Source organism: Netta rufina, assembly GCF_964035555.1.
Source record: "Netta rufina genome assembly, chromosome: 7".
NCBI lineage: Eukaryota > Metazoa > Chordata > Aves > Anseriformes > Anatidae > Netta > Netta rufina.
In genome coordinates, this window is record NC_140130.1 from 9,365,377 (window position 1) to 9,391,393 (window position 26,017).

At 37.7% G+C, this 26,017-nt stretch overlaps 1 protein-coding gene across 6 annotated transcripts in view; it reads left to right on the forward strand.

Moving 5' to 3' along the window:
- Nucleotides 1–26,017, forward strand: part of LDB3 (LIM domain binding 3) — a 118,762-nt gene that overhangs the window by 41,429 nt on the left and 51,316 nt on the right. For all 6 annotated transcript variants that reach the window (XM_084289741.1, XM_084289740.1, XM_084289742.1 and 3 more), the window contains exons 4-6: nucleotides 8,737–8,812; nucleotides 21,794–21,816; nucleotides 25,459–25,662. In XM_084289741.1, the coding sequence (XP_084145867.1) occupies nucleotides 8,737–8,812; nucleotides 21,794–21,816; nucleotides 25,459–25,662 (303 nt within the window). The remainder of the gene's footprint in view (nucleotides 1–8,736; nucleotides 8,813–21,793; nucleotides 21,817–25,458; nucleotides 25,663–26,017) is intronic.

Genomic DNA, 26,017 nt, shown 5'->3' on the forward strand with positions numbered 1-26,017 from the left:
TGGTGCCATTTCCTTGCATCCTGCCATCAGTGACTAGGGAGAAGAAATCAGCACCTTCCTCTGCTCTTCCCCTGCTCAGGAAGCTGTAGAGAGCAATGAGGTCACCTCTTGGCCTCCTCTTCTCCAGGCTGGGCAGCGTAAGGGTCTTCAGCCTCTCCTCATAGGACAGTTACTCAGTTGGATGCTTCAGCCTGTAGGTAATTGCATGTACCTGTATTCAAGAGAGTGATTCAAAGATCGAAGCTGAAATTCCTTTAAGTGGTATATTCTTTATTGCAGCGCTGGATGCACGGGGGATCTCTCCACCTATCGTGCATACCCAAAGCGGAAAGCAGTCTTGAATTTATACAATCAATCTATCAATATTCTACAAGCGCCTATACATATTCATTACCTATCTCCGCCTTCCCTCGCTTCTTATGCTAATTAGCCTTTGGGCACCTTGCGCCTGCGTAGAGCCTCCCAAGAATTGTGGGCAGGGGTCTTTGGGACGTGGGCAGGGGTCTTTGGGAGGAAGACCCCGAGTCTTCCTCACAGTGTACTTTTCACCTTTGGTCAGGAATCTGCTGAATTGGCATGTTTCTTAATTGCAAGAGCTGGTTGTTGCTAATTCTTCCGTTTGTTGTATCTTTATAATGAATTCCAATGTCCAGTTTTGAGATTTATAGTCCTTACATTTGTTTATCTGTCCGTCTGCTGCTTCCTTATCATGAGTTCCAGTGTCTTGTTTCGAGATATACAGTCCTTGTCTGGGGATTGTCCTTGCCTCCCCAATACCTCCTCAATACCTCCTTAATCAAGAGGTATTACAAAAGCTACTGTTGGAAAGATGATAACAGCATAGGCAGATGTTTACATGCCCTACTTAATCAAATTATGTATGAATTTGAAATTTTAATCAGGTTAGTAGAAAAAAGAGTAACAATAATGGTGAATGTGATGTGAGACTATTTATTTTGCCTAGACATTTGACTCTAGAGCTTCTGACAACCATTTACCTTCAATATCCATGGTTTCTTCCCCAAATTTCTGATGATGCTGAGTGCTCAGAGCACTGAAAAAGACATACTCTTCTAGTGGATTAAGGAAGTTAACCTGTATTACTATGAGCTGACAAGTAGTACTCCCTCAGTCCTTGTTGAAATAGAGGTGAATCCCATTGCCTACCCAATCCTCTCTGTACACAGGTATGAGAGGATAGTAGGATTTGTTACTATATGCTAGGCTGGCATTTCGAGAAGGCTGTTAGTTACTGTCTTTGAGTAGTAACATTTAATGCTTTAAAAATTGATGAGTAGCTTTTTCCATGGAAAATAAAATATAAATGTCAGTAACTGCAATGAATATAAATATATTCCTTACACGAGCAGTTTGAGTGGACTGCTATTTACACTCACTGCATTAAGTGTCCTTGTTAGTTTTAGAAAAGAGCCTGGAAACTGTGGATATATGCCAAGGCTTTAAAGGACAGTGAAGTTTTCATTACAGCAAGATTCTGCTTGGGGATTAGAATGGTTCTCAGCATGCACATCACTTCCTCCCTGTCCCCCAAATACTAGCTCTGAAGTGAGGATAAAATCATCCTTTTATTCATCTGAGAAATTTTCTATGGATGAGCTAAAGATAATCTCCATGTGAATTCTTGTATGTATTACGTTGCACTCACCATGGAAAGGTCACGATGAGTATCACTGGCGCATCTCATCAGAGTCAATGGGCTTACACAACTCAATCCACGTGACAGTTACATTCTTTCTAATGCGTAGTTAGTTATTGGTTGCATTCTGCAACCAGGAAGCTGATATGTTACCCCAAATGTTACAGCTGACAAGAAGGTCACAATGTGTTAGGGCTGGGACCTTTTCTTATTGATTGATGTTGATTGGCCTAAGCATGGATGTGTCAAAATGTAAATTATTTGCTTCCATCTGATTGGAAAGGCTGAGACAGCGTTTTTAAGAAGTGGTATGAGGAATCATTCAATCAGGCAAAATGCTAAGGCTTTGCAGGATCAATCCTGTGATGCATTATTGTGGATGTGAGGATACTGGTTTCCATTGGATCCTTTTTATTGTGGAGTTGCATGCCCATCAGCCACTAAAAAAGCTGCCAGGCCTCATTCTTTTTTCAACAAATCTCAATTACTGGTGAAGAAAGAACATTTGGCCGACGTAGTAGCTGTGGTATATGTATTTTTTTCAATTTGTGTTTCTTGAGAGCCTTTGCTAATTTGTCTGTTTTGCCTAGTAACCAAGATGTAAATATATAGGTATCGGCACACTACCAAGTAGGACATGCATCTCTGCAGGTATCTCTGGGTAGCGCTTGCAAACATGTCAGTTGCTTGTGGCAACAGCTGAAGATTTCCCTGTCTTTCACAAGCTCTAAAGCTTTGGCCAGACAGTAGTTACTGAATGTTATTGTGGTGGGACAGTGCCAAGGGGTGTTTGGCTCCATGTACACCACAACTGTTCATGTCCTCTAAACAATCAGAAAAGGTGGTGAAAAAAGTTATTTATGGAAAGCTTATTGACGTATTTTAGCTTGAAAATAGAAAGAGTGAATGCATAAATGAGTTGAACTGTAGTTAAGATCTCATTATCCCAGTTCTCTAATTTTTCTTTCCATATATGCTGTGTGTGTCAATTAGAAATGCTCTAAAAGCCATGTGGCACATTGTAATGTCCACGTTCCAAGTAAGAGGAATTACAGGAAAACCAGCCAGTGAATGTGCGTCAGTAACGGCTTCAGGAAATAAATTTAAGTTAATTAAAATAACCCAAAGTTATTTGTGGTCAGGATGCTCACAGTATCCAGAGCTTGGCTTTCACTTTTAGTCGAGAAGCAAGGGGAAAAAATAGACTTCATTTGCATAACATGAGAAGCCTATTTGAATTTGGACAACACCTGAACTCCTGCGTATCTACAGAAGGCAGTTACTAAGCTTTTTATTCTTTTGTGAACTTTTTTTTTTTTAAAGGAGATAGATTCATCATCATACCTTTGAGGCTTGGCTGTGATTCCCTGATTTTGTTGGTGGTTCTTCAGGGTGATGTTCTACACCAACCCCAAGAGCTGCTCTGTAATCTTTAGCTGAATGCCTTTCACCCTTTAGAAAGCTGTTGAGAAGCCAAGAGTTGCAGGACTGCCCTGGAGTCTGATGTTACTTCAATGGTGTAGTCTAAAAATGAGAGGTACGCTATCTGCGTGGCAGGGGAAATGGCTATGTTGCACATCAGATGCTTTCCAGCTGAAGAACTTACGGAAATATTTTTGATGTCCAAGTCTTCAGAATTACTACCTATTTTGTTTACTGGGGAGAGTGATTCACGTCTCTAGACCAGGTTATGATAGGCTACATACAAGCATTGAATAAAGACAGCGCCTCTCCTGCTTTTTATAACTCTCTGCTTTCCGTTATTAGGTCTTTCCATAACCCAAATGCCTTGTCCTTCTCTTCTAACAAATCATTTTATTATTTTATTGTTTACCTTAATTAGATCTTTTAGCATCTGGCAGTAATTAGAAATAATAAATACAACCATGTAATCATGAATAATAAAAACTATGCTGAACTCAGGGATTTCAAGTGAGGTTATAGACAATTAAGCTCTGAACTCTCTGATTATTTTGATTCTATTTCAGTCTCTCAGTTTTGATTCTGTAAAACCCTTCTCTGTAGCTTGGCAATCTAAATTCTGCCCACAGTTGCTGCTGGGGTGGAGGAATCAAGGGGTGATGCCAAGTCAACTAAGAGGCGATGGAGGCATTAGTAGCCAGGCACACCACTCAGAGGGAACAGGCTCGAGGGCAGATTGTGCAGGAGTTGGAGTGAAGAGATACTGTCTAGCGGGAATGAGGGGGAGAGTAAAAAAGATGGAGCAGGCACTATGAAGTGTGACAGGAGGAGAAAAGAGAAAAGAAGGGGATAGAATTTGATTGCTTCTCCAACATTTTGAGATACATACTCCTTTTCCAAAATCACAGCTTCTCCTGTTCTCTTCCATTGCTCCCTTCCACAAAACTCTCCAAGGTTCTTCTCCCTCTCTTTCCCACAACATTCACATCTAGCCTTTGCTCAGATCCCTTGTACGGGAGTCAGGTATTACATACTTGCAAACAAATTCTCTTTCACGAACGTTTGGATAGCTGCTTCCCTTCAGGCTGGTCACATTTACGAATAAGGCTTTTTTAAATTTTTTTCATATATTGCTCTGGGTATGAGCATTAGACTCAGAAAGCATAATTGCCAGTACTACAATCCATCCAAGTGCAACGCAATGCAGGGAAATAATTAACAGATCAGTCGTCCATCCAAATACTAATATTTGTGTTCACCATTGAAATAGAGCAAAACTGCTGATGGAAGTATTAATCAATTTTATTGCAGGCACAGATAATATCCTGATAAGGGAAAACTATGCCTCTTCCTAGCCCCACAGTGATCACAGTGATATTTGAAGTATTGTGAAATGCTCAGGGTTTGTTTTGGGTTTTGTTTTTTTTGTGTGTGTGTGTGTGTGATTCTCTTTGAAGTTTCTGAGGCAGTTTTACTGATGTCCCAAGCAGGGCTTAGAGAACTTAAAAACAAGACTCAATATTCTCTTTGCAAGGCTTAGAAACAAGAAGAAGCTTCTGTGTTTGGCAATGTAATTCACTGTTTGGTGGAAGACGGACATGTCAAACTGATGACCATGAAGAAGATTTAGTCTTTTTACTTTTTCTTTTCAAATTTTCATTAGTATAAATATTATTGCATTAACACAAATATATATCAGAACCCCAACTCTGTAAACTATATTCTGCATCCCACTGTGTGCTGACCCACTCCATAATTACTCAATTTCATTAAAAGTAAAGTAGGTAAAATGTTTTCTAAGTATTTCTAACCCTAATTTAATGTTTTATTACCTTTCTGTGGACTTGATGTTTTTTCCATTTTTCAGTGCCTGAGACATTCCGATACAATTGTTAAGATGCTCAAAGAGCGTGTGCTCACATGCAACAAAATGAAAGCAAGAGATTACTCTAAGAAAAGAAATGTTGGTTTTAGCTGTCCTGAGAATTCAAGAAGTGAAGAAGAGACACTGACTGGTAAAGTTGTAAAATATAAAAGAAGTCATGTGCAAATGAAAAAGAGCTACTATCTCTTAGATCATGTCACCTCTCTGCAAGTACGGTACTGTGCTCCCCTGAGGAAGGGTTAAAGTGTTCCTGCGTTACAGAACTCTCTCGCAGCTCTTCTTAATGCAGTTGACCCCTAATGAACCCTTGCTGCAAGTGCAAAAATATCAGGCTTGAATTCAAGTGCTCTTCAATTAAAGTTATATTTGCGTAGGTGGGAACAAGTAGAATTTTTGACAGTTTTGTCAGCAGTGATATCAAAATGGAACTGCTTTGCAAAACTAGATCCATCTTGCTTTTGAATTTCGTTCAGGAAGAGGACCAGTACTGTGGGAGAAGGAATTCAGAAAATGCCAGAATGATTCATTTGTTCCTCTTTTAAGGCTGGGGGGGGGGGGGGGGGTTATATTGAAACGAGCTTTTTATTTCCATTTTAAACTTTGAAAATATAGAACAGAATGTATGAAAGTTGAAGTTAAATTATTTGCTTTGACTGGAATAAAACTCTCTTTATTGAACATTTCAACATCAGATCTGTAACTATCACAATCATTTGTGAAATTTGGACTTTCATCCTCCTCACAGCCCTGCTAAGCAAGTACATTCCCTGAGTGTTTGGAATAAAATAATTTTGCAATCAGTGGATTAAAATGTAAACCTAGGTTTGCTTTTGTACAGCAGCACCATCATGACCTGGAAAGCAAAACTGTAAGTTAGAAGTGTTGCTGCAGGATTAGATTCATCTAGCAAAAGGGGGAAGAAAAAAATGTCCTGAATTTGCAGATGCTTTTCTCAGGAATAATAGCTCCTATGTAAACAATCACTTTACAAGTTCATATGTTTCTCATTCCACAAATTGATTTCACCTCTTCTGCCCGTTTCGCTGGTGAAAACCTGTGCTTAAATCCAGCAAGCCTCATCATTCTGTTTTTAAATATCACAGCTACAAACATCCAGGGCGAAGAGATGTAGGAACCTCCTTGATTTCAAGTAAAGTCTTGAAATCTCTAAGTCAGTGTGAAATGTAAATCCTAGGCAGATAGCACTGTGAATGATAGAGGTACATTATCAGTAATATCTGAAAGACATACAACTTTTTAACATCTTCTGTGGTCAGGCAATGACTGAGAAAAATAGACAATAAACCACAGAAGTGATGGAGTAGTCTGGTAAATAAATCCCTTTGCTGCAATACAAATATTTTTCAGTTAGGCATCAAACATGCAGTATATGTTTGCTATGTCACTCTAAGTGACAAAAAATTTTTAAATTGCTGAGCAACTTTAGCACTGAAATTCATAATCACTGGACAAAGCAAAAAGGACACTTAATGTCTGCTCTGCCCAGCTCTGGTTTTGATTATGCCCGGGTCCCCGTCAACAACTTCACAGAAATACCTGGGTTTACTGAGAAATGACAGGAATGGAAGTAGCATCAGAATCTCCCCCTAAATCTTTGCCTATCCATAAATTGTTGCTGTCAGTTTTCAGCAACTCTTTGTTCTGGGCTGCAGCTGATAGATACATGTATATTTTTTCCATTCTCTGATTCGGCTCTTTCATGGTAAGTGTGCATGTCACATAAATATGATTTATTTTTTCTATTTTTAAGCTGAAATGGTTGGAGGAAGGGTGGAGCATCACTCCTGAAGGAAAATTAGTTAGTAATGTGCCTGAGGAAAGTTTGTTCTAGGCAGTTAGTGGTTAGCTGTTCTTGGAACTTGAAGGTATATATTTCTCATATAATTAATTTTTTAGGAAGTACACAATGATATAGTCCAACTGTGAATACCATGAATATCAGCGTTAGTGCCGTTTCAGGAATACAGCATGCCAGTGAATTTCATAGGTTAATTGCCTTTTGGTTACCAAAATACCAGTTTTCATTATCTCCTCAGATTGTTCATTTTCAGATTAGGATATTGTCTTTGACTTCAACTCTCAAAACTAGCATAATTTCCATATCTTGTATAAAGAAATTTTCCAGTTTCTGAATGGATTATTAGCTCATTTTTCCTAGCGTTGATTGGTTTGTTTGTTTCTGCTTATATGGGTATTTTATGTATGTCAGCTAAAGCCATATACACAGCTCAACATGAAGATAGGTATTAATGCGGGAATTGCCACACTAGATAAGCCCAGCTTTTATCTAGCTCAGTTCTCTTTCTCTGATAGGTGCCACTGCTAGGTATTTCAGAGCAAAGTGCAATATAGCCCTCTGTAAGGCAGGAGTGAACCTAGCATGGAATGTCTCCCGCTGTTGGTCTGTTACTAACAGGCCAACTACTGGATGGCTACTAATTTTTACTGAACCTAAAGCATCTTCTGCAGTTTTTGTTAAGTTTATCTGACTAACCCATTGTGACATCCTACTATTCTCATTGTCTCAATGTTGTCTTGTAACGATGAGTTTCACCTCAGGTTAGTCAAGTACTTTAGGAAGCAATGTTTGCCTTTATCAATTGTACATGTGTTGTCTTTTCAATTTCACTTAATGTCCAGGAGCACAGCTTTATTCCCCTTTTTCTATCATTCACTATTTTCTACACCCCTGTAATGTCTTCCCTTACTCATTTCCTCTTTAAAGTGAGCAGTTCCAATTGTCTTAATCAGTTCTGCCTGAGTAACAGTTTTGTGTGCTTTTAAGTATATTAATTTCATTTTTGTTCCTCTGTCCTAATTTGGAAATGTAACTTTATCGACAAGAATTCCAGGCATACTGATCTGTTGGTTGGCAATAGGGTAGCAGTTGTGTAATACCAATTCCTTTGATTATTTGTACGTTTTTCATTTCTTTTTCTCTTGTGATCCCATGTTTTCTGGGAGGATTTCAGAGGTTTATTCAGTGCTACACAGGTTCTCACAAAAGCTCCACAAATAGGTCTTCACTTAGCTGATCATCCCAAAGTACTTCAGTTAACATTTGTCACTGTGCTTTACTGTCTGTTTTTGTAATGTTTCAGTAAAAGGGCGAATAGTGTGTTTTGCAATCATTTTAATAAGGATTATCTGTTTTCTTCAATGATCGTGTATGTATATTTATCATACACAGGGGAAAGGTGGGCATTTGGAGTGCAGTTAACTAGCTAGTGATCTACTCCTGTTGAAACTATGTGTTCTCCAATACAAAGCTCATGTTTCTCCCTGCACAGGAGTTTAAAGTATGCTAATTGCTACATAGCTTGAGGTATTTAATAATCTCTTGAGGACTTGATCTTGAGATGCCTTAGAATCAAAGTTTAGTTTTTGCATTGTAAGACTCCTCCAAGTCCCATTTTGCAGAGCATTGTCCAAACCTGAAGTTATGTCTTGTGGCTGATTGGCATCTATAAAAATTCAGTTCGTCACAAGGTAGTGGAAAACGGATGATCTTCCAAGTCAGAGGCTGCTTCTGTAACTGCTTGTTTTTTGTCATTCAGAGAAAATATATCAAACTTTATTTCTCACATCCACGACTTTTGCAAATGAGAATGTAGAAAAAGCAGTGTGATCTGTAGAAAAAATCTAAGCTTTGCCTAGCTTTCACTCCAGATGAAGCAACGTTTTTGCATGAAATGTAAAATTTTATCCAAAAATTAGGAGTCGTGATTAATTTTTTTTTTTTGATCCCCAGATCTAAACGTCCAGTGCCAGTTTCAACCACAGCACCCAAAATTGACTCTCCCAGAGCTGTAATTCCCCACCAGAAGGTATGTGACACATTTCTACTCATCCAAAGTTAACATTTTTATCTACCATAGTAAAGGTAAATGGGTAAAGGTAAACCTACTACAGAAAATAGATTTTGCCCCTCCCAGATAAGTAAACATGGAATGAATGCACAGGTAGCAAAACTGCCTATAATGCAGTGTACTTGTGAATTTGTACTTTGATATTTTCTGATTGGTAGAACTAAAGCATCTAGCTATCCTCTGATGAAATCTGGTCTAGTCGAGCAGCTGGAATCTGTTGTCTTCTTGATTTTGCTTTCATCTAGGCTGCGAGAAACTACCAAAAGTTCTCAAAATATACATTTATTTTTGTTTATTCTTCAGGAAAAGCCCATTAGACTGTGTCTCGGTGTAACTAAATCCTGACTACAACTGAAAAGTCAGTGATGTGGTAAGGGGACCTGTTAGGGCATTTGAGGACTTACATTTTATATTCTTGTTGCATTATTAAATAAACATTGAAATAAAAGAGAAGGTAGGTCAATTTAATGAATAACAGCAAGTGGCAGAGGAAATGGATGGCTTGGTTTCTGTTGTCAAAGTTTGTTATCTTCCATAATTTAAATTTCCGTATTAGAACAAACATCATTCATTGACTGTACCTGGCAACTCATCATCTATGTTTTGGAGGCACTGAGAAGTAAGGGTGACTGAAAGATCCTTAGGCTAAAGCTCTGGGGAGGATGTTTGTATTGCTGATACATTTAATTAGATAAATGGAGAGGAGGTAAAATCTCCATTGCTGTAATTTTACCCATTCTGTAAGTGGCAGTTTCATCCCAACCTTATAACATAACTAAGAAACACATAAAATTAAAATACATGGGGTATTAGGTGATCTTCAGTTCTTAGCAGTTCTGATTTCCATAGATAATTTTTATTAAAAAAAAAAAAAAATTAATAAATGCCATGCTTTCCAAATTCAGAGCTCCTAAGGTAAACATCATCCATGTTAACTGCTGCAGACACATTCAAACTAGCAGAGAATGAACTTGGGGAGAATAATTTGATTCAACTTTATTTTGCCAAGTTTGAAATGAACCTGAATGGCTATTTGTTAGTTGAGACAGAAGTAATGTTATTTCACTCCGGATCTTGTAAACTTTTTGGGAAGGGAAAAAGAAATCAACGATTTATCTTCCTCAGAGTTGTTTCTGCTTAAGTTGTGATTTTGTAAATACACTCTGGGAGAAAGTTATTGTAAGTCACCAAACATAAATTCCTAGAAGAAAAAGGATCATTCTTTTAGTTGGACTGGTGTTGCACTGCACCAGCAAAGTAATAAGTGCAGGAAGAGGGAGAGAGTACTTATTTTCCTTAAGAACTACACAGAATGCTGTTAGTATTCAAGGCAGCAAGTACACATCTCTCTTCAGAGACATTCACCAACACAAGACTGACAACTATCATTTGAGACCCTAAATCACACCTGTGCAGGTATGGCAGATCCGACTACTTCCGTCCACCACAGGTACATAAAAGCCTGTAGAAATACTCTATACTAGGTGCGCTTCTTCCCTGGCAGATGTTAATTTTCAAATTACTGCTATAGACATTCAAAGCTGTTCACCACACAAAACTATTTTCTCCTGTAACTAACTACCCTGTAGAGGAGTTAACTTCACACACTGTAGTTTTTTAAAAGTCCTAAAAATGCTTTTGACATAAAAGATATTAAAAAAAAAAGGTCACTTCACATTTTCTATTTTAATCTTTCAGAGCGATATGAGAATCAAAGGGCTTGGTCCTTTTGAAAAAGTGTGTTGTCTTGCACTTGAGCATTCTGTGTCGGTGCTTAGGAAAGGTTTATAGGGCATGTTGAAGGTAGCCTATTCTGAATGGGCTACAGGCAGTAGTTGCAGCTGGAAAAAAGATTTACAGGGACCTGTCTGTGGGAGAAGGTAGCATGTAAATGAAGGTATGGTGAGGAACAGGTTTCTTAACAGTATTCAGACATTTTTTTTTGGGTAGGGTCTTTGGCCTAGGGGAACAGGCAGCAGTGGAGTGCTGCAGTGGGGCACTAGTAGCAGGCCAGGAGGAGTGACATTTGTTTTGGAGTACAGAAACTCCTGACCAGATATAAAAACAGGAATTGTGAAAGCCAGATTTACGTCTTCTTGGGCTAAGGCACGTACCTGAGTAACAGAAAAACGGAGGTAGACAACAGTAATTTTAACTGTTAGAAAGTAATCAAGGTAATACTCAGTGCAGAAAGTGAAAGACTTCTCCGAGGGTGGTTTGGAAGGGAATGAACCATTGGAAAAGAGGTCTCAAAATCCAGAATAAAAAGTCTTCAGTCCTGCAAAGAGCTGTATGGGGATGTTGAAATAAGGTATGTTAAAGTAAATATACTTGAAAATCAAGGTTCCCTGCTTGTCCCTTTATTATTTCTATTAGCGGTTATCACTGTAGAAATGAAGAATTCTTTGACACATAGGCAAGAAGCTGTCTCCTCCACATCACTGCCTGACAGTGTTTAGACCGATGGTTCACATGAAATGAGTTCAATTGCATTTCCAAAATAGCAAAAAAAAATGCCTTAAAAAAGGTTCATGATAGGGCTGTCCTTGAACATCAAGGGAAGTTTTTCTTACCTCTCTCTGGGTCAAGGTTAAGGCATGGCACTGTTAGCTAAAGAATCTGCATGTGCAAGTTCAGTGTCTTAGTATAAGCCATGAATTCCTTTGCACATTATTGCTGATCTGACTAGCTTCCACTAATTTTCAAGCATGTATTTTTTCTTTTAAAAAGATGTGAGGAAGGTTTAAGAAAATCCTGAGTTCTGCAGCATGATAGAAATTTGTCTATGTTCCACAGGTAACATTCATTTTCTCCTTACTATCTTGAGCTCATCCATGTTATGGATGATACAGGTTCTGCAACCATACGTATGGCATCAGCAGTGCTGTAGAACTCTTATTAGAAATAAGAGGTTGACTGATTTGCATTTTCACCCATTTCCTTCTCTAACGTCAAACTCGCAACAATTTTGATTTAGGATGAGTTGAGGTCAGATATTTTGCACAGATGAGGCATAGCTGGGAGGAGGGCATAACTAAGGCTGGAAGTATTCAAATAGCAAGAATGTGCGTGAATCCACAGACTTGAGACTAAGTCATCAACAGTCAGTGAGTTCTTGCAGCTGTTCAGGGGGACATAATACAGGTGAGGATTCACCTCAGTGCAGTTCAACATGTTTGAGCTGAAGCTTGAAGGCTAAACACGTATCTTTAATGCTTGCCCCTTTGTGTAAAGGTATTAACACAGCCTCTTTAATTTTAATAATATAACTACAGTACCAAACGCACTTACTTCAAAGTCCCATTAAGGATCTCATAATGCTTAGGACTTGTTTCATGGCAAAATTGGAAACCTGTGTGGCTAAGAGAAAATAGATGAAGAGATGATTGACTTCTTCAGCAAAGCATAAAGTGGAAGAAGAGGCTGAGCCAAAAGCTGTTTATTGGGTGTCTTTGAGAGGAGTCAATGTCATTGTGCCTCTATTTTCTTTCCTGTGGAAAGCTTAAGGTAACACTTAGCTTCTTCTTGGGCATGCTGGGAGGTCAAGTTCATTACTATCACCAGAGAGTTTTAAAATTGTTCCCCCAAAAGTGCAAAAAGGTGGAGTAGTTTATGAAAGGCCGTATGGTCATAGGAACAGACAAATAGAACTTGGTCTGTCAAATGAAGACCCCCCAAAAAAAGGTAAAGTATCTGTCTATATAGATTTGTTTCTCATTTTTCCTGTATGTAAGAAGGAGCATTTACCTTTCTTAGAAATTAAATATTTATAAGGAAAAGAATAAAATATTGCACAGTGGAAATTGAGCTGGTTCACAGCTTCTTTGTAATCCCACAAGTTTGAAACTCCTCTGCATTTGCTAGTTTTAAGCTTAGTCACTGACATTACACTGGGAAATCAACACCCAGTTGTCCCCACGTTGTGTAAGGGTTTGCTGCAAGATCACAGCATCCTGCTTCAGGGAAAGAAGCCCATTGCTCAATGTCAGAGCCTCCTCTTCTGGTCGGCTGAAGAGTAGCATCAGACTGGCACAAGTGGAAATGTTAGCTTGCTTTTCCAGCCACAGAGGCTGAGACGGAATGGGACCAGAGAGCTGGGCAGCAAGAGAGAGTGGTTGTTACTGTTGCTGATATTCATGAGGCGTCATGCCACTGGCTACACTGCTGCTCAGTATTAGAAATGTGACCTTCACTTTTCAGAAACCCTTTTGCTGCATTGATTCGTTTTACAACTGAACTGAAATGGGGAAAAAACAAAACAAAAAATCATCCCAGAAATAAACTAAATAAACTGAATGAGAGATACTTTGTAAATCACCACAAGAAAGAGCTAAATGAGCTGATTATTGGGCAGTAATTCTTCTGCAGAAACTAAACAGCAGCTTTCTGTTGCACTCCTTTCTCCCCAGATAAAGGGAAAACACCTACATTGAAACTACCATGAGTATTAATGCAAAATGGAGAGTGCTGACCTGACACTGCTGGGCTCCTAGGAGTTCTATTATTGGGCTACTAGTGTGCTAGTACTCCAGCTGGAAATTGTTTGAGGAGTAAAACCAAAGCTCGTCCACGTCATAAAGCCTGGCAAAATCATCAACCATCATTACTTATGGCTGACCTATAATTTTCCCTTTGCTTACTGTTAATGTCCAATAACACAAAATTACAAAAATTCATTTTGATTGAGGAAATGTCGGGCTTTTCTCTCATTAGCAGTTGACACTGATACTGTATAATTAGTACTCTTTGCATATCCCTTTATTACATGGTTTAGAAAGGAAACCCACAGTAAATTTAGATAAAAGAGTTTTCAAGGTTACCAACTAATATAGCTCTGTTATATACTTTTCCATCTTCATTGCCTCCATATTGTTTTGGTTTGCTTTTAATGTTTATTTTTTCCCCTTTGCTAGCAAGTAAAATTAATTTGCACAAGTGGTGACTTAATTTATGAACACATCCTTGTGCATGTGCCCCTTTTTAAAAACATTTTTAGAGAGAATCTGTGCTTTCTTCTTATTTATTGATACTTGGAAACTTGCTGTAGGCCACTTAAGGTTGGTTGGTTGACCTTTTCAACATCAGGGTATAATGGCTGAAGTACGTAATTCAATTTTATTTATTTATTTAAAGCAGAATAGTCTGAAAAACACTTATATGATTATTTATTTCAAAAGCCTTGGGCAGCTATTATTGCCAGCTAAAATCTCTTCCTGTTTATTACCATGAAAAAATGTTCTCAGTTCATTTTATCTGACTTACATGTTTGATTCAAAATGTCTTAAATGTATTAATGCTATGATTAATTTTATCCTCCTTTAATTTTGTTGGGCGGGCTTGGGTTTTTTGTTTGTTTGTTTGCTTTTTGCAATGAATTATAATTAGTCAAGTCATATTATCTTGATTTTTCCCCTAAACTCCCTAAACCCCTAATCTTAAATATGTAATATAGAAAAATTCCCAAGGAGAATATAAAATATTTATCTTTGTAGTGATCCTTAAAATGAAAATCAGTAAATGATGTTAATGGTAACCAATAGTAGCAGAAGCAGAAAATCAGAGGCCAAATTATTCTCGGGCCTGTGATTCTTGTAAGGCTGGGGGAAGTGCATGTAGGATATTAAATATGGCAATCAAAGCAGTGCCAGGCACAATGTCCCTGCACGCCTACACCTGCTGGTGTTCTGGCTTTCACTGAAAGCAGGTTGTGAGCTCCATCCCTTCTGCAGAGCAGTGTCCCCTGTTCCTGTCCCCCAGACTGGACTGCAGCCTACTGGCAGCGTTACTGGTGGGCCTCTTAACTGGGAGCGGGCAGGTATCTGGGTACCAGCTGCAGCTGCAGTGTGTCTAGGTCCAGAGGGAGAGGGGAAAGTGATCCTCCTTCTTTAGCAAGACACATGTAGCCTGAATCAGGCTGAAGCCAGGATGTTAAGTTTCTGAGAAAAACTATAAATCAATATTGTGGGCTCCAGAGAGATCTATAAGTTGCCAGGCATTCAAATAGTTTGTTGGGTACTTCAGCTGTAGATTGATTTTTTTTTTCTCTCATTTAAACATGCAAAATTTTTGCACCATACCGTAGATTAGGCAGTTTCATAATTGATTATGCTAATTATTCACATTGTGTGAAGCAACCTCCCAAAAAAAGAATTGCCAAAATATTTTCAAAGACGTTGCATGTAGAAAGCCCGAAGTGCTGAACAGACATGCTTAAAGATTAATATAGTGTGTATATGGAAACAAATTTGCTCAAATAAAAAAAAAAAAGACCACAGAGTTAGGTATTATCAGGACAAAGGCTGACAAGCAGAATAGTTTAAAAAACAAAAAAATGAGTTTGTTTTTTTCCATATCCAACCATAACGAATGTTCTCAGATTCTAATTTATCTTGGATTTAAAATAAATAAATAAATAAAAATAACAAAATCAATAGGAAAGGTGTAAAATGACTACCTGAAAGAGAAGTTTGTATCTTCTTTGATGAAATTGTCTATACTGCAGGTAGGCAGCCTTCTAAAAAGTACAGAACTGCAGTCACACACTGCCAGTAGATGGAAGGAAAAAAGGTGATTTAACCCAAAGAGTACTCACTGTTTCCTGTGAAGTGCTGAGTGCCCTCCAGTCCCAGTGACTTAGATAGTGCTACTCCAGAACAAGCTTGAACTGAAGGGCAGAAGCAGAGATAGGATGTTTTAGCCAACATGAGCACAGAATTTTTACATGTAACTTCCTCAAAACTGAGAGAATGAGCTGTATTTATTAACTGACGTTCAGCTTTTGTTTGTTTGTTTGTTTGTTTTTTGACAATTGCTCTTTCCTATATTGTGTTGCTAGAAAAGCAGTATTTTTCTTTTTTGATAGTACCTTTTACTTTAGTTTCACTAAGTTGCATTAATAGCAAATCATTTATGAAAATGAAGCATGATACTGCCTTTTTCCAGGATGAGTTCTTGTAAGTATGGTTTTAATTTGAGCCCCAGCACAGCACAGCACCATACTTCTATGGGTATAGTTATTGTCAGGAGAGCTGTGACTTTGACTAAAACAATGCATCCTGCTGCCCTAGTTAGAAATACTATCTGGGACATAGCTGTGGGATCATACAACCTTCATTTATATACTCATGCACACATTCCTTCAAGTGGGAATTATGCAGAAATTATCAGAATAGACTATTTCTGTCAATTGAGCAGATACCTGTTCTTGAGTCCAGTTGGTCTATTTGCTAACCGTGCTGCATGGCCTAATTAGCATGAATGAGAGCCTGTGAAAGCAATGCAATGTGTGGGCTTCAATAACTTTAAGTGTACTTATGAAAAATAGAATAATTGTATTTTTATAATAACAAGATGTATTTTTATAATAACGATAATAACTATTCTTGTGTCTGTATGTTATTTCAAATAATTCTGACCTCAAGACATCTTCGAAGATTCCTTAATTATCCTAGAACTTAATGGACAGTGTTGTCTTTGTATGCAGTTATTGCTATGAGGATGACTAGTAGTAAATGCTTTTTTAATTATAAGCTTTCATTTGTTAATTTGAACTAAAAAGCAATAAAAATGCCTGAGTATGTTTTGCTATCTTTATTTTGAAACAGTGAGCTTCTTCATTTAAAATCTTTCCTGAAAGGTTGAATGCTTTGGCCCTTAATCTGTTTATTGTGAGTTTATTGATATGTTTAAAAAGCAATAATTGCAGGTGTGTTATTTTTTTGCATGTGTTCTATGATAGCTCTTTTCTTTTTTTCTCTTCTTGGCCTGCATGTTTGCTACTACAGGAACCTGCTTGGGAAATCAATGACAACAGAACAACCTTCAGTCCTCTAACTAACACGGCGACTGGGCCTATGGGTAGTGTTTTAGCAACCAATGGAACATTTTCAGGCTACCTCAACAAGCAAGAGATCAGCTTTTCAAATAGCTCTTCCTACTTAAAGACTACCACAGTTAGATCTTCCATGTCCTCTCAGTCTGTGACTCCTGACATTTCACCTGCAAAGAGTAATCTAGGTTCAAAACTAAGCCCTGCCTTGGCTGATGGCAATAGTCCCGTACACCAGCTGAGCCCTGCAAGGCAGTATAACAACCCTATTGGCCTTTACTCAGCAGAGACTCTAAGGGAAATGGCTGAGATGCATAAATTAAGTCTCAGACGAAGGGCTTCAGAAGGTGGACTTCCTAGAGGGTAGGTAACATGGTAAAATATTTAATATTTAAATAAGTTCATAATAATATTCAAGTATGATTTTGCTAAAAAATGAATGTACTAGTACCTACCCTATTGCACATTTGTCTTGTATTTGTCGTTAAGGTCTGGAATAATCTTTAAATTGCATAGTACCCCCCACAATATATACGCAGTACAGTTGCAGAATAACTCTTGGTCTTTGGTATCTGAATTGTAATATGGATTGGCAATAATCACTAGAGCATGAGGAAGAACACTATGACTGAAGTAACTGTAATCACCTCAGAGTTTTGGCATTTTCTATTTTAAACTAATGCATGCAGTCTTATAGAGCCTAGTATCCATACCAGCCATTATAGAAGCTGCTATAAAAGAGAAATTGCTTTGACCAGCATCTGACATCCTACTGTACTGCAGTGTCTATTAATTTCTTAATGTATTGGCTTTCCTATGCAAAATGAGTCAAAATCTCAATTCGCTGAATCCTCTGGTTTTAACATCATCTGTCTCATATCTGATCTCAGAGCTTTGTTCTTAACTTGTATGTTAAGAAGGTATAATCTCCAGATGCTGCCTTGGATCTCACACTGTCAAGGTTTTCAGTGTGTTAGCGTATTGCAGTCTGTTTTATAGGTAAGTGTGTAAAGTAAGCAACTTGGGCTACAGTACATGAGAAAGAGCAATGTTAAACAAGTTTTCCCACTTTTTCTGCCTTGATATATTAATGTGCAAGCAAATCTCAAATTTGTTTATTTGTGTTTGTTTAAAAATGGAGAGACATGAATATGGGAAAAAGTGTCATTTCAACACTAGGGACTTGTGTTTCCTCATGGTTACATGAGGAAAAAAATCAGACAGTCCATCAAGGTGTGATAATAAATGCACATTTTCAGGTACTTTATATCTGATTGCAGAAGCTCTTTCTAAGAGTAAAACTAAGGGTTTTAAATTGTTGCAAAGGATATTTAATTCCTATAAAAAATCATATACACATGCTTTAGATGATTCATGCAGTTTAGATAATTCATCATAACTCTCTTGAGCAGTCAGCATTTCCAATCTTAATTAACTTATCTGAAGAAATCCTATACTCTTTTCTCATACTGAATAATTTAGAAAGGCCTTTCATGTTTAAAGAAAAATAACTTAAAGTAATAAGCAAGATCAGCAAAATAAACCTCAAAATGCTCCTTTCCTCATTTACGTTTTTTTTTCAGGACAACTAATTCTTGTCTTACTTCAATATACAAAGTTTCCTGAGAGTATATCTCACTGTCTTTCTCCCACTATCTTCACATATGTTCTTAACATCTGCAAGGGTGAGTGTGAAGGGGCTGTATTTTGGATGGCTCAGCATTCTGAGTATTTCTCTATTACTACAATTACAACACAGCTGCATTTACCACTCACTGGAGTCAATGTGAACCACATTTTTGATGCCAGAGAGTGTTGCAATGGGGCTACATAATAATATAATGGCTGTGACTATTGGGGTAGAAAAGTGTAGCTGCAGAAAACATTTCACTTTCTTTACTTTGCTGCTTTTCCACACTTTGTCTCCTTTTTATGTGTGCATTCACAGCCAAATATAATTAAAGTTCTCTGTTAGTGCCCACCCGTGGTGATACACTGAATAACAAAGGAAGGTTCTACCTTGGAACAACCATGTGAGATTTTTTTCTGAGTTTGCGCAATATTTGAGTCAATTCGCTGACTAACTGCCTGTAATGTCCATAGCAGCGATAAACAGTCCGTATTTTAAACAGGAATAATGAACAAAGAAGAAAATATATGAAAAATTATCTAAATGTTCTGTTAAATCAGCCTTTATCCTGCAGCTCAGGAGCAAACTGAAAAGATGGAAGAGCCAAGAGCTACTAAGTACCTGTGTCTTCTCAAGTAATTCCTCTGAGCTTTAGAGCACTCTGATTCTCTGTTTACATTCAAAAAAAAAAAAAAAAAATTTCATTCCCACTCCCACTGGAGTGTTGTCCGTGAAGTGAGAGGCATCTTTCTTACTGCTTTGCAGATAGTAACATGGAATGTGCAGCTGTCTTGGAACTTTGTATCATCCATGATAGTCTTGATCTCATATATGAAGAAGCACACAGGGAAAGCACTGTAAGACCCACAAAATCAGCTTTGGACTTTGTTGTTTTGGATGAGATAAAGATTATTAAATTATGGAGCTTCAAGACTTGAAGTTATTAAGCATTTGTGAACATCCACTTACCAGTATAGTAAAATCTCCAAGAAAATTCAGGTTTGGGGGTAGATCTAAATATGTATTTTGTATTTCAGTTTGGTGTTGTTTTCACCAAATCTTTTAAGCTTAATTGTGTGAATTGCTGTCAGAGGCTTAGCTAAACCCTTTGGAAAATCCCATCATTAAACTAATATTAATTTTGAGACTGTTTCCTTGACCTTTGAAGAATAACAAAGCATGTGTTTCTCTGATACACTCTTACATAAAGATTTTATCATCCTGAGCCAGGGTGGAAAAGACAGAGGTGGCTTGTTAAAAGTGTGGAACTTTATGTGCTGAAAGCTCTGGAAAGGGGAGCGTTAAAAAATATGAAGAGTGACTCATAGCTTCTAACATGTGGTTCTTTTTCATTCCAGCGTAAGTTATTTTTCACGTTGTAGGTCAAGGGCAGTAAATACCTGCCCCGTGTGTATGTGCCAGGTGGCTTGGGTTACTGGCTTCTTACTGTGTGACCTCTGTGAGCAGTAAGTTGGGTGTTTCATACATGTCTGTATTTAGACTTAAGCCAAAATAGTGTGTGGCTCTGAACTGGAGAGGTTTTTCTCATTGCACACTGAACATAAAGAGAAGGAAAGCTGCGCTCATTTTGAAGGAAATGATTAACGACTTCACGTCTAAAAGAATCTTTCCTGAGATATGGGGCTGTTGAGCTGTTCCTAGTGTGTGGATGTAATGATTTTTTTATCTATAGACATATTTTTACGTGCATATAAGTGGTTCCTGTCATTATGGCCTGTCTTAAGGACCCTACAGTTCTGCCTTTGAAGTGTACCTGTACGTGCAAGGCAGAGACCTGGATTAGAGGATTAAAGCAGCCATCAGAGTCCACTTCAGAAAATGATACTGTTACACCATGTTTCATTGTAAATGAGTGTCCAGCTGTCCTGTAGGTACCTAAAATGGATATAGGATCATTGAGGTGCTTACAGGCTGCAGTTTGTTCCTAATATAGCTCTGCTGGTTCCCGTAACAGACTGATATATTTGGCTTAACATAGGGTTTATAAAGTTAGAAGAATATTCCTGAATCTGAGAGGCTGTAGAACAGTAATTGTAGAGGGTGATCTGTGATCGCTTTTCCATCAAAATGCAGAAGTGCAAATCCTTTACTGCAACTTTGTCTCATTAGAGTATTTTTCACTCATGAAAAATGCAACAGGATGAGCCAATTGTAAAAGGACTGTGTGTGTGTGTGTGTATGTATATATATAAAGGCAGTATATCAAAGGTTCCCCAAGACAAAAGCAGAAAGAGCCAAATCCAGTTTGAATGCCACACTAATATTGCTGTTCAGTGGTTTGTATCAATCCCAGATCCACTCCAGATCCAGCAATGTTACAGCAGCAAGTTGGAAGGTTCAGTGCCCGGTTCTGTCAACAGCATTCTGTGCAGCTAAATAGGAAGAAATGTTTATTAACTGATGCTGGACTCTCTTCCTTTTTATTTTGTTCAACCTATGATAAATTACTCTTCATCCAAGAATAAGAGCAAAAAATTAGTTATCTAAGTTTTGAAGAAACTAAGGGAAAAAATATTGCAGCCTGTTAAAGCTATTTTTCCATCCAAAAGAAAGAGTTACTTGCCAATAATATAATATTACCTTATGAGCGTGCTATCTTCATTGCTTCAAGCTTTGGCCTGCATAAGGTCTACATTTTGAGCCTGGTATTGTGTTCCTTAGGAATGACCATGCAAATCAGAGTCTCTTCTTATTTATGGAGTGAAGCAGAATATAGGATGACCAGATTTTTTCTTCATACTTTGTATGTAACACATGGAATAAAACGTTCAGATTTGGATAGCCAAATTAGAATACCAGAATCCATGGAATCTGTCTTCATTTCATGTGCAGAAAATTAGGAATGACTATGCAGAAACTAATTGGCTTACACCACTGTTGGCATAATGTAGGTGCAGTCAACTTTAAGCCAAGAAGTTGTTAAATATAAAGGCATATTCTTTAGGTTTAGACTTAAAACATTCTTTGGGTATTTTCCAGCAAGTAAAAGACAAAAAAAGTCAATCTTGCAATAGCAATTCTGAGGATGGCAGGAGAACAAACTTCACCCCTGAATATTTAGTATCTGAAGGAAAAGGATGATCTCTGCAACTCATTTGGTATTGTCAGATGAGAATATACTCTGCCAATATTTTTTTTTCTTTTTTTTTTTCTACCATAGACTTTGACAACAGCACATTCAGGGATGCACAGCAATAAAATCATGTTCAAGGGTCAGCCAAAATGCCATGGTACCTTGCTAAGTCCTGGTGGATAAACTATAATCCCTGCATTTTTTCCTTTTTTAATCATGTTGGGGTTCTCAGGCATGCATTTGCTTTTTGCTCTTATTTGTAGGTGGTCTGAAAATAAAGCTTTAGTAAGCTTCTGTAAATACCTTTTGCCCTTTGCACTCTAAAAACTATTGCTATTTTCTGTTTAGTTGTTTTTGATGTTGTTTGTTCTTTTTCTCTTCTTTTAGGTTATAACCAACACCACTTCCAAGTTAGTATCACTTCTATACAGTGCCAAGTATTCGTGTGAATACGTTCTATGTGCGAAGATTTGCTTTCTGGGGTAGCATGATCCCTTGTGTTCCTGCTGTGTTTTGCTTAAAAGTATTGCTTTTTTTTTTTTTTTTTTTTTTTTTAAATAATCTTGTTGTTATGGCAAGTGTCATACGCTGCCACTGCTGTCCAGTGGTGCTATGTTCTAAGCACATGATGTGTTTGGCATTCATGGTGATGTTCTAATACAGCAAATGGAGTTAGCATCTGTGTTTGCTCAGTTCTTATAAATACTTTCAGATTTTTTCATCTCTACAGTCAGGAATGGATTCCTCCTAACTTTTTAAAGAATCTTCATGCCTTCAGGATTTGGGGAGCCTTATCAAAGCCTTTTTTGATATGTTATTAGTGATGTATATTTGTGCGTAAGTATTAAGTTAATTTCTGAAGGCCCACTCCACTGAAATTCACATTTAAGTTTGTACTAGATACTGATATTGAAAAGATCTAAAAAGTAATTGACCTGAGTAACAGTGTTCCCCAAATAAGAAGACACCACTGATTTGAAGTTGTGATTTATCTGCTGTATTTAGGGAAGTTCACGGAGTCCTCAGCTCTGATCTTTGGTTTCCTAGGGCAAGGGCAGAGGATTCTCTCTACATTCCTGCCTCTGTCTCTGAACTGAGTGTTGTTAAGAAATTGCTGAAGAGACTGGGCTAAATTCAGCTTAAAATAAATAATGGTCTTAGTTAAACGTCAAATTTAAACTGAAAAGAGAAGGTTAGAAGCAGTAGAAGACATACAGTTGAAATAATATTTAATGCATATAATTTACACTGGTCTGGCATTCTCAGTTGATTTTATGAGGTGCGAGAGTGATGTCCTGCATATGATGTAGCTCCTTTGGACAAATGAAGTTCTTGCCAATTTACATTGATAATTATTGTTACACTTGTATTGGAAAGCAGAAGTCACATTACAGAGGTGTTACTATCTTACTTTCTTTGGCATTCATTTTTCTGCATCATCAGTAGTCCTTTTCCAGCTTAGCAGAAAAATCCCGGTCACTTCGGACATTTGCTCCGGCTGTCTGTAGGATCTTACTTCTGCCACTTTGTCCTGGAGCACAGCATCCCTTACAAGTATTCATGCCTTCTGTTTACTTCCAGGGTTATAATGAAAGCTCTGCAGCTGAAAATCTGTAGCTTTTTCTATTGGTTTTATGGGAATCTTGTTGACTTCAGTAAAAGTTTTGCCTTGGTACATGTAATATGACTAAAACTATTGGAAGGCATCACTGAAACTGTTTAAATACCATGAGTCAAAGGCTAAATCACTATGACTATTGTTGTTAGGAAAGCTTAGGCTGTTCTAAGGTTAGTAGCTTTTATTTATGTGATTGTGGAAGCCAATTGTTTTGAACGTTATTCTTTAGAAGTGGCAAATTCAACCTCTGTCTTTTCATTCATAGTCTTATCCGATCTTGGGTTTAGAATCTCTTCGATATGTCTAATAGTATGTGGAAAAGAAAACACTGAATTCCAGATCTCAAGGACCTTTGTGTTCCTAAAGATCAGGTGATTGTGGAGGGTATTACAAAGAAAAGAGATACCATTGTTAGAGTAAGGCATGTGCATGCTGGAAGGTCAGGAGTATAACAGATTGCACATCTTTGCACATCATGTTTCAACAGATGATTTTTTTATATAATATTGTCATAGTTGAAAATAGCTAATGAAGGGACATCTTAAATGCGAAAATGTCTCTGTAAAAAGATGATTTTCACTTTGCCCTGCGAACATAATGCAGCTTCTTGTTTCCCTCCCTTACAGTGGTGTGTGTAATTGAAAGCTCTGGCTGTAATACAGCATGTGTGTATCTCAGTTTCTGTTTCTTGAGCATGTTGCTGTAATGTTCTATCAAGTCGTTTTGAGTCGTGTAATCATATCTCTCCTACTGCCCATCTTCAATCAGGGCATCCCACCACTAAAAAAGCTGAAAGCATAACGGAGTCCTCTGGCTGGATTCAGGGGTGGCACAGCACCTTTCATAATCACCAGAAAACTAAGCCAGATGGCTGCCAGCCCGACTTGATTTTCCATTTTCCTACATGCAGAGTTGATGGTTTGGATTTAATACTCAAACACCCCCTGTGGCTAACCCATGACAGACAGGAACACGCTTGTTCCATGGCCAGAGCTGATGTTGTTCAGTCACAGGAAGAAATTCAGCAAGATGTAATACTGGCTGATAAACTTATGATCTAGTAGTTTTAAACTGAAAATGAAACTTGATTTAAAAATAAATAATCTTAAAAATATAGTAATATTAACATATAAATATATATAAATATATAAATTATAAATAAAATGTATGCTTATATAAAATAATAAATATTTACATTTATAATTTATAATTTTTATATATATAAATAATTTAAAAATAAGTAATCATAAAAATAAGATTTGGGGGGGGATGGGATGGGAGGGAGTGGAATATATCCACTTCTAGCTTTTGGCTCAGTTCAAAATGAAACCTTTGTGACATACCTGTGTTTCTCAAAGGACAGACTCTGTTTTGCTCAGTTCTGGTGAGCATCCAGAATCTATACTGCTGACATTGTCCTGCTGTTGGCAAGATAAGAACAGCAGACTGGATATTAATCTTATCTCCCACAGTTTAGAGAAGAGCAGTTACTTCAGTGACTGACAGCTGAGACCTAGATGATCCGTTAAAACTCCAGACAATCCTCAGTCCTCACTCTAGGACTGTGACAATATACAGCTAGGCGGTACAAGGAACCCAGGTGCAATTTGGTGGGAGTCTGACATTAAACTGGCTCTTCCTATTGCTATGGGAACTCCAGTTATCTTGCTCACGGTTCAGTTTCTCAAATAAATGCCCTTCCTTGTAAATGAAGCCCCTGGAAAAAAGATGGCTACACCCTCCAACTGGAATTATCCCATTGATCGCAGTGTGAGGTAGTTTGATTTGAGACTGAGCATTTGTCACATTACAGCAGTGCCTTGGCCATCTGCAGATTTTGTGCAGATTAATTTAGAGTCCACAAAAAGAGCTTTGAACATTAAAAGCTTTGAGTACTAAATTTCACTATGATTAATCATGTTGAGAAAAAACACTGTAACCTTCCAAATAATAGTGAAGCTGACATCTGTTCACCCCATTGTACTTCCTAGCACTTTGTAAGACCCTTCACTGGGAATTCTCTCAAGTACATACATGCATCCGTGGGTATGGATATATACAGGTGTGCACGTATATGTATGTATACACTTACATGTATATATTCATGTAAGAATATAATTTTAATATCTGTAAATAATACAAATAGGGATTTTTCATGCTTTTTTTTTTTTTTTTGGAAAGTGACAACTCTCACCTTTTTTTCTGTTAGCACATTTGCGAGCCAACACAAAAATGCCATCCATGAGTGCAGCCAGCTTTGAGCTGTTACTTGTTATTATGTTTTCTCTTATTCTCTGAACAGAAGCTTTTGTGGTGAGATGCCATGAGTACACATGCACACTCCTCTCTTGGTGCTTTTTCTCCCACTTAACTATCACACCTTTTTCCTTTCTTCTCTCCCTTCCCTTTTGAACCTCACTCTTGCATAACCCAGTACGGAGTTCACGGAGCGTTTCAACCCCAATGTCCTGAAGGACTCTGCCCTGTCTACACACAAACCCATTGAGGTGAAAGGCCTAGGCGGCAAGGCTACTATAATTCATGCCCAGTATAACACTCCGATCAGCATGTATTCCCAAGATGCTATCATGGATGCAATTGCAGGCCAGGCACAAGCCCAAGGTGGAGAATTTGCTGGGTAAGATTATTTCTTTATGTAAAATGTTCTTCCTCTGCATGATACACCTAATAACCCCTATGTGCATGACAACAGCTCTTCCTTGACTCTTTTTTCTGGAGTATCTTATCCGTGAAAAATACAAATCAATTCTAGATAGCGCTTGAAATCATTTTATTATTTTGAAGTTAAAAGGGTGGATAATTAGAAAATGTAACAATTATTTTTAGTATTCTTCCTAGAAATGGTAAACCCCACCAAAATATATTCGGTGCACTATATATGAAGTTAGATGACTTTACACTTATCATGACCATGCTTTGTAATAACCACTGTATTAATGTGCATAGATTTAAAAAAAAAAAGGAGGGGATGG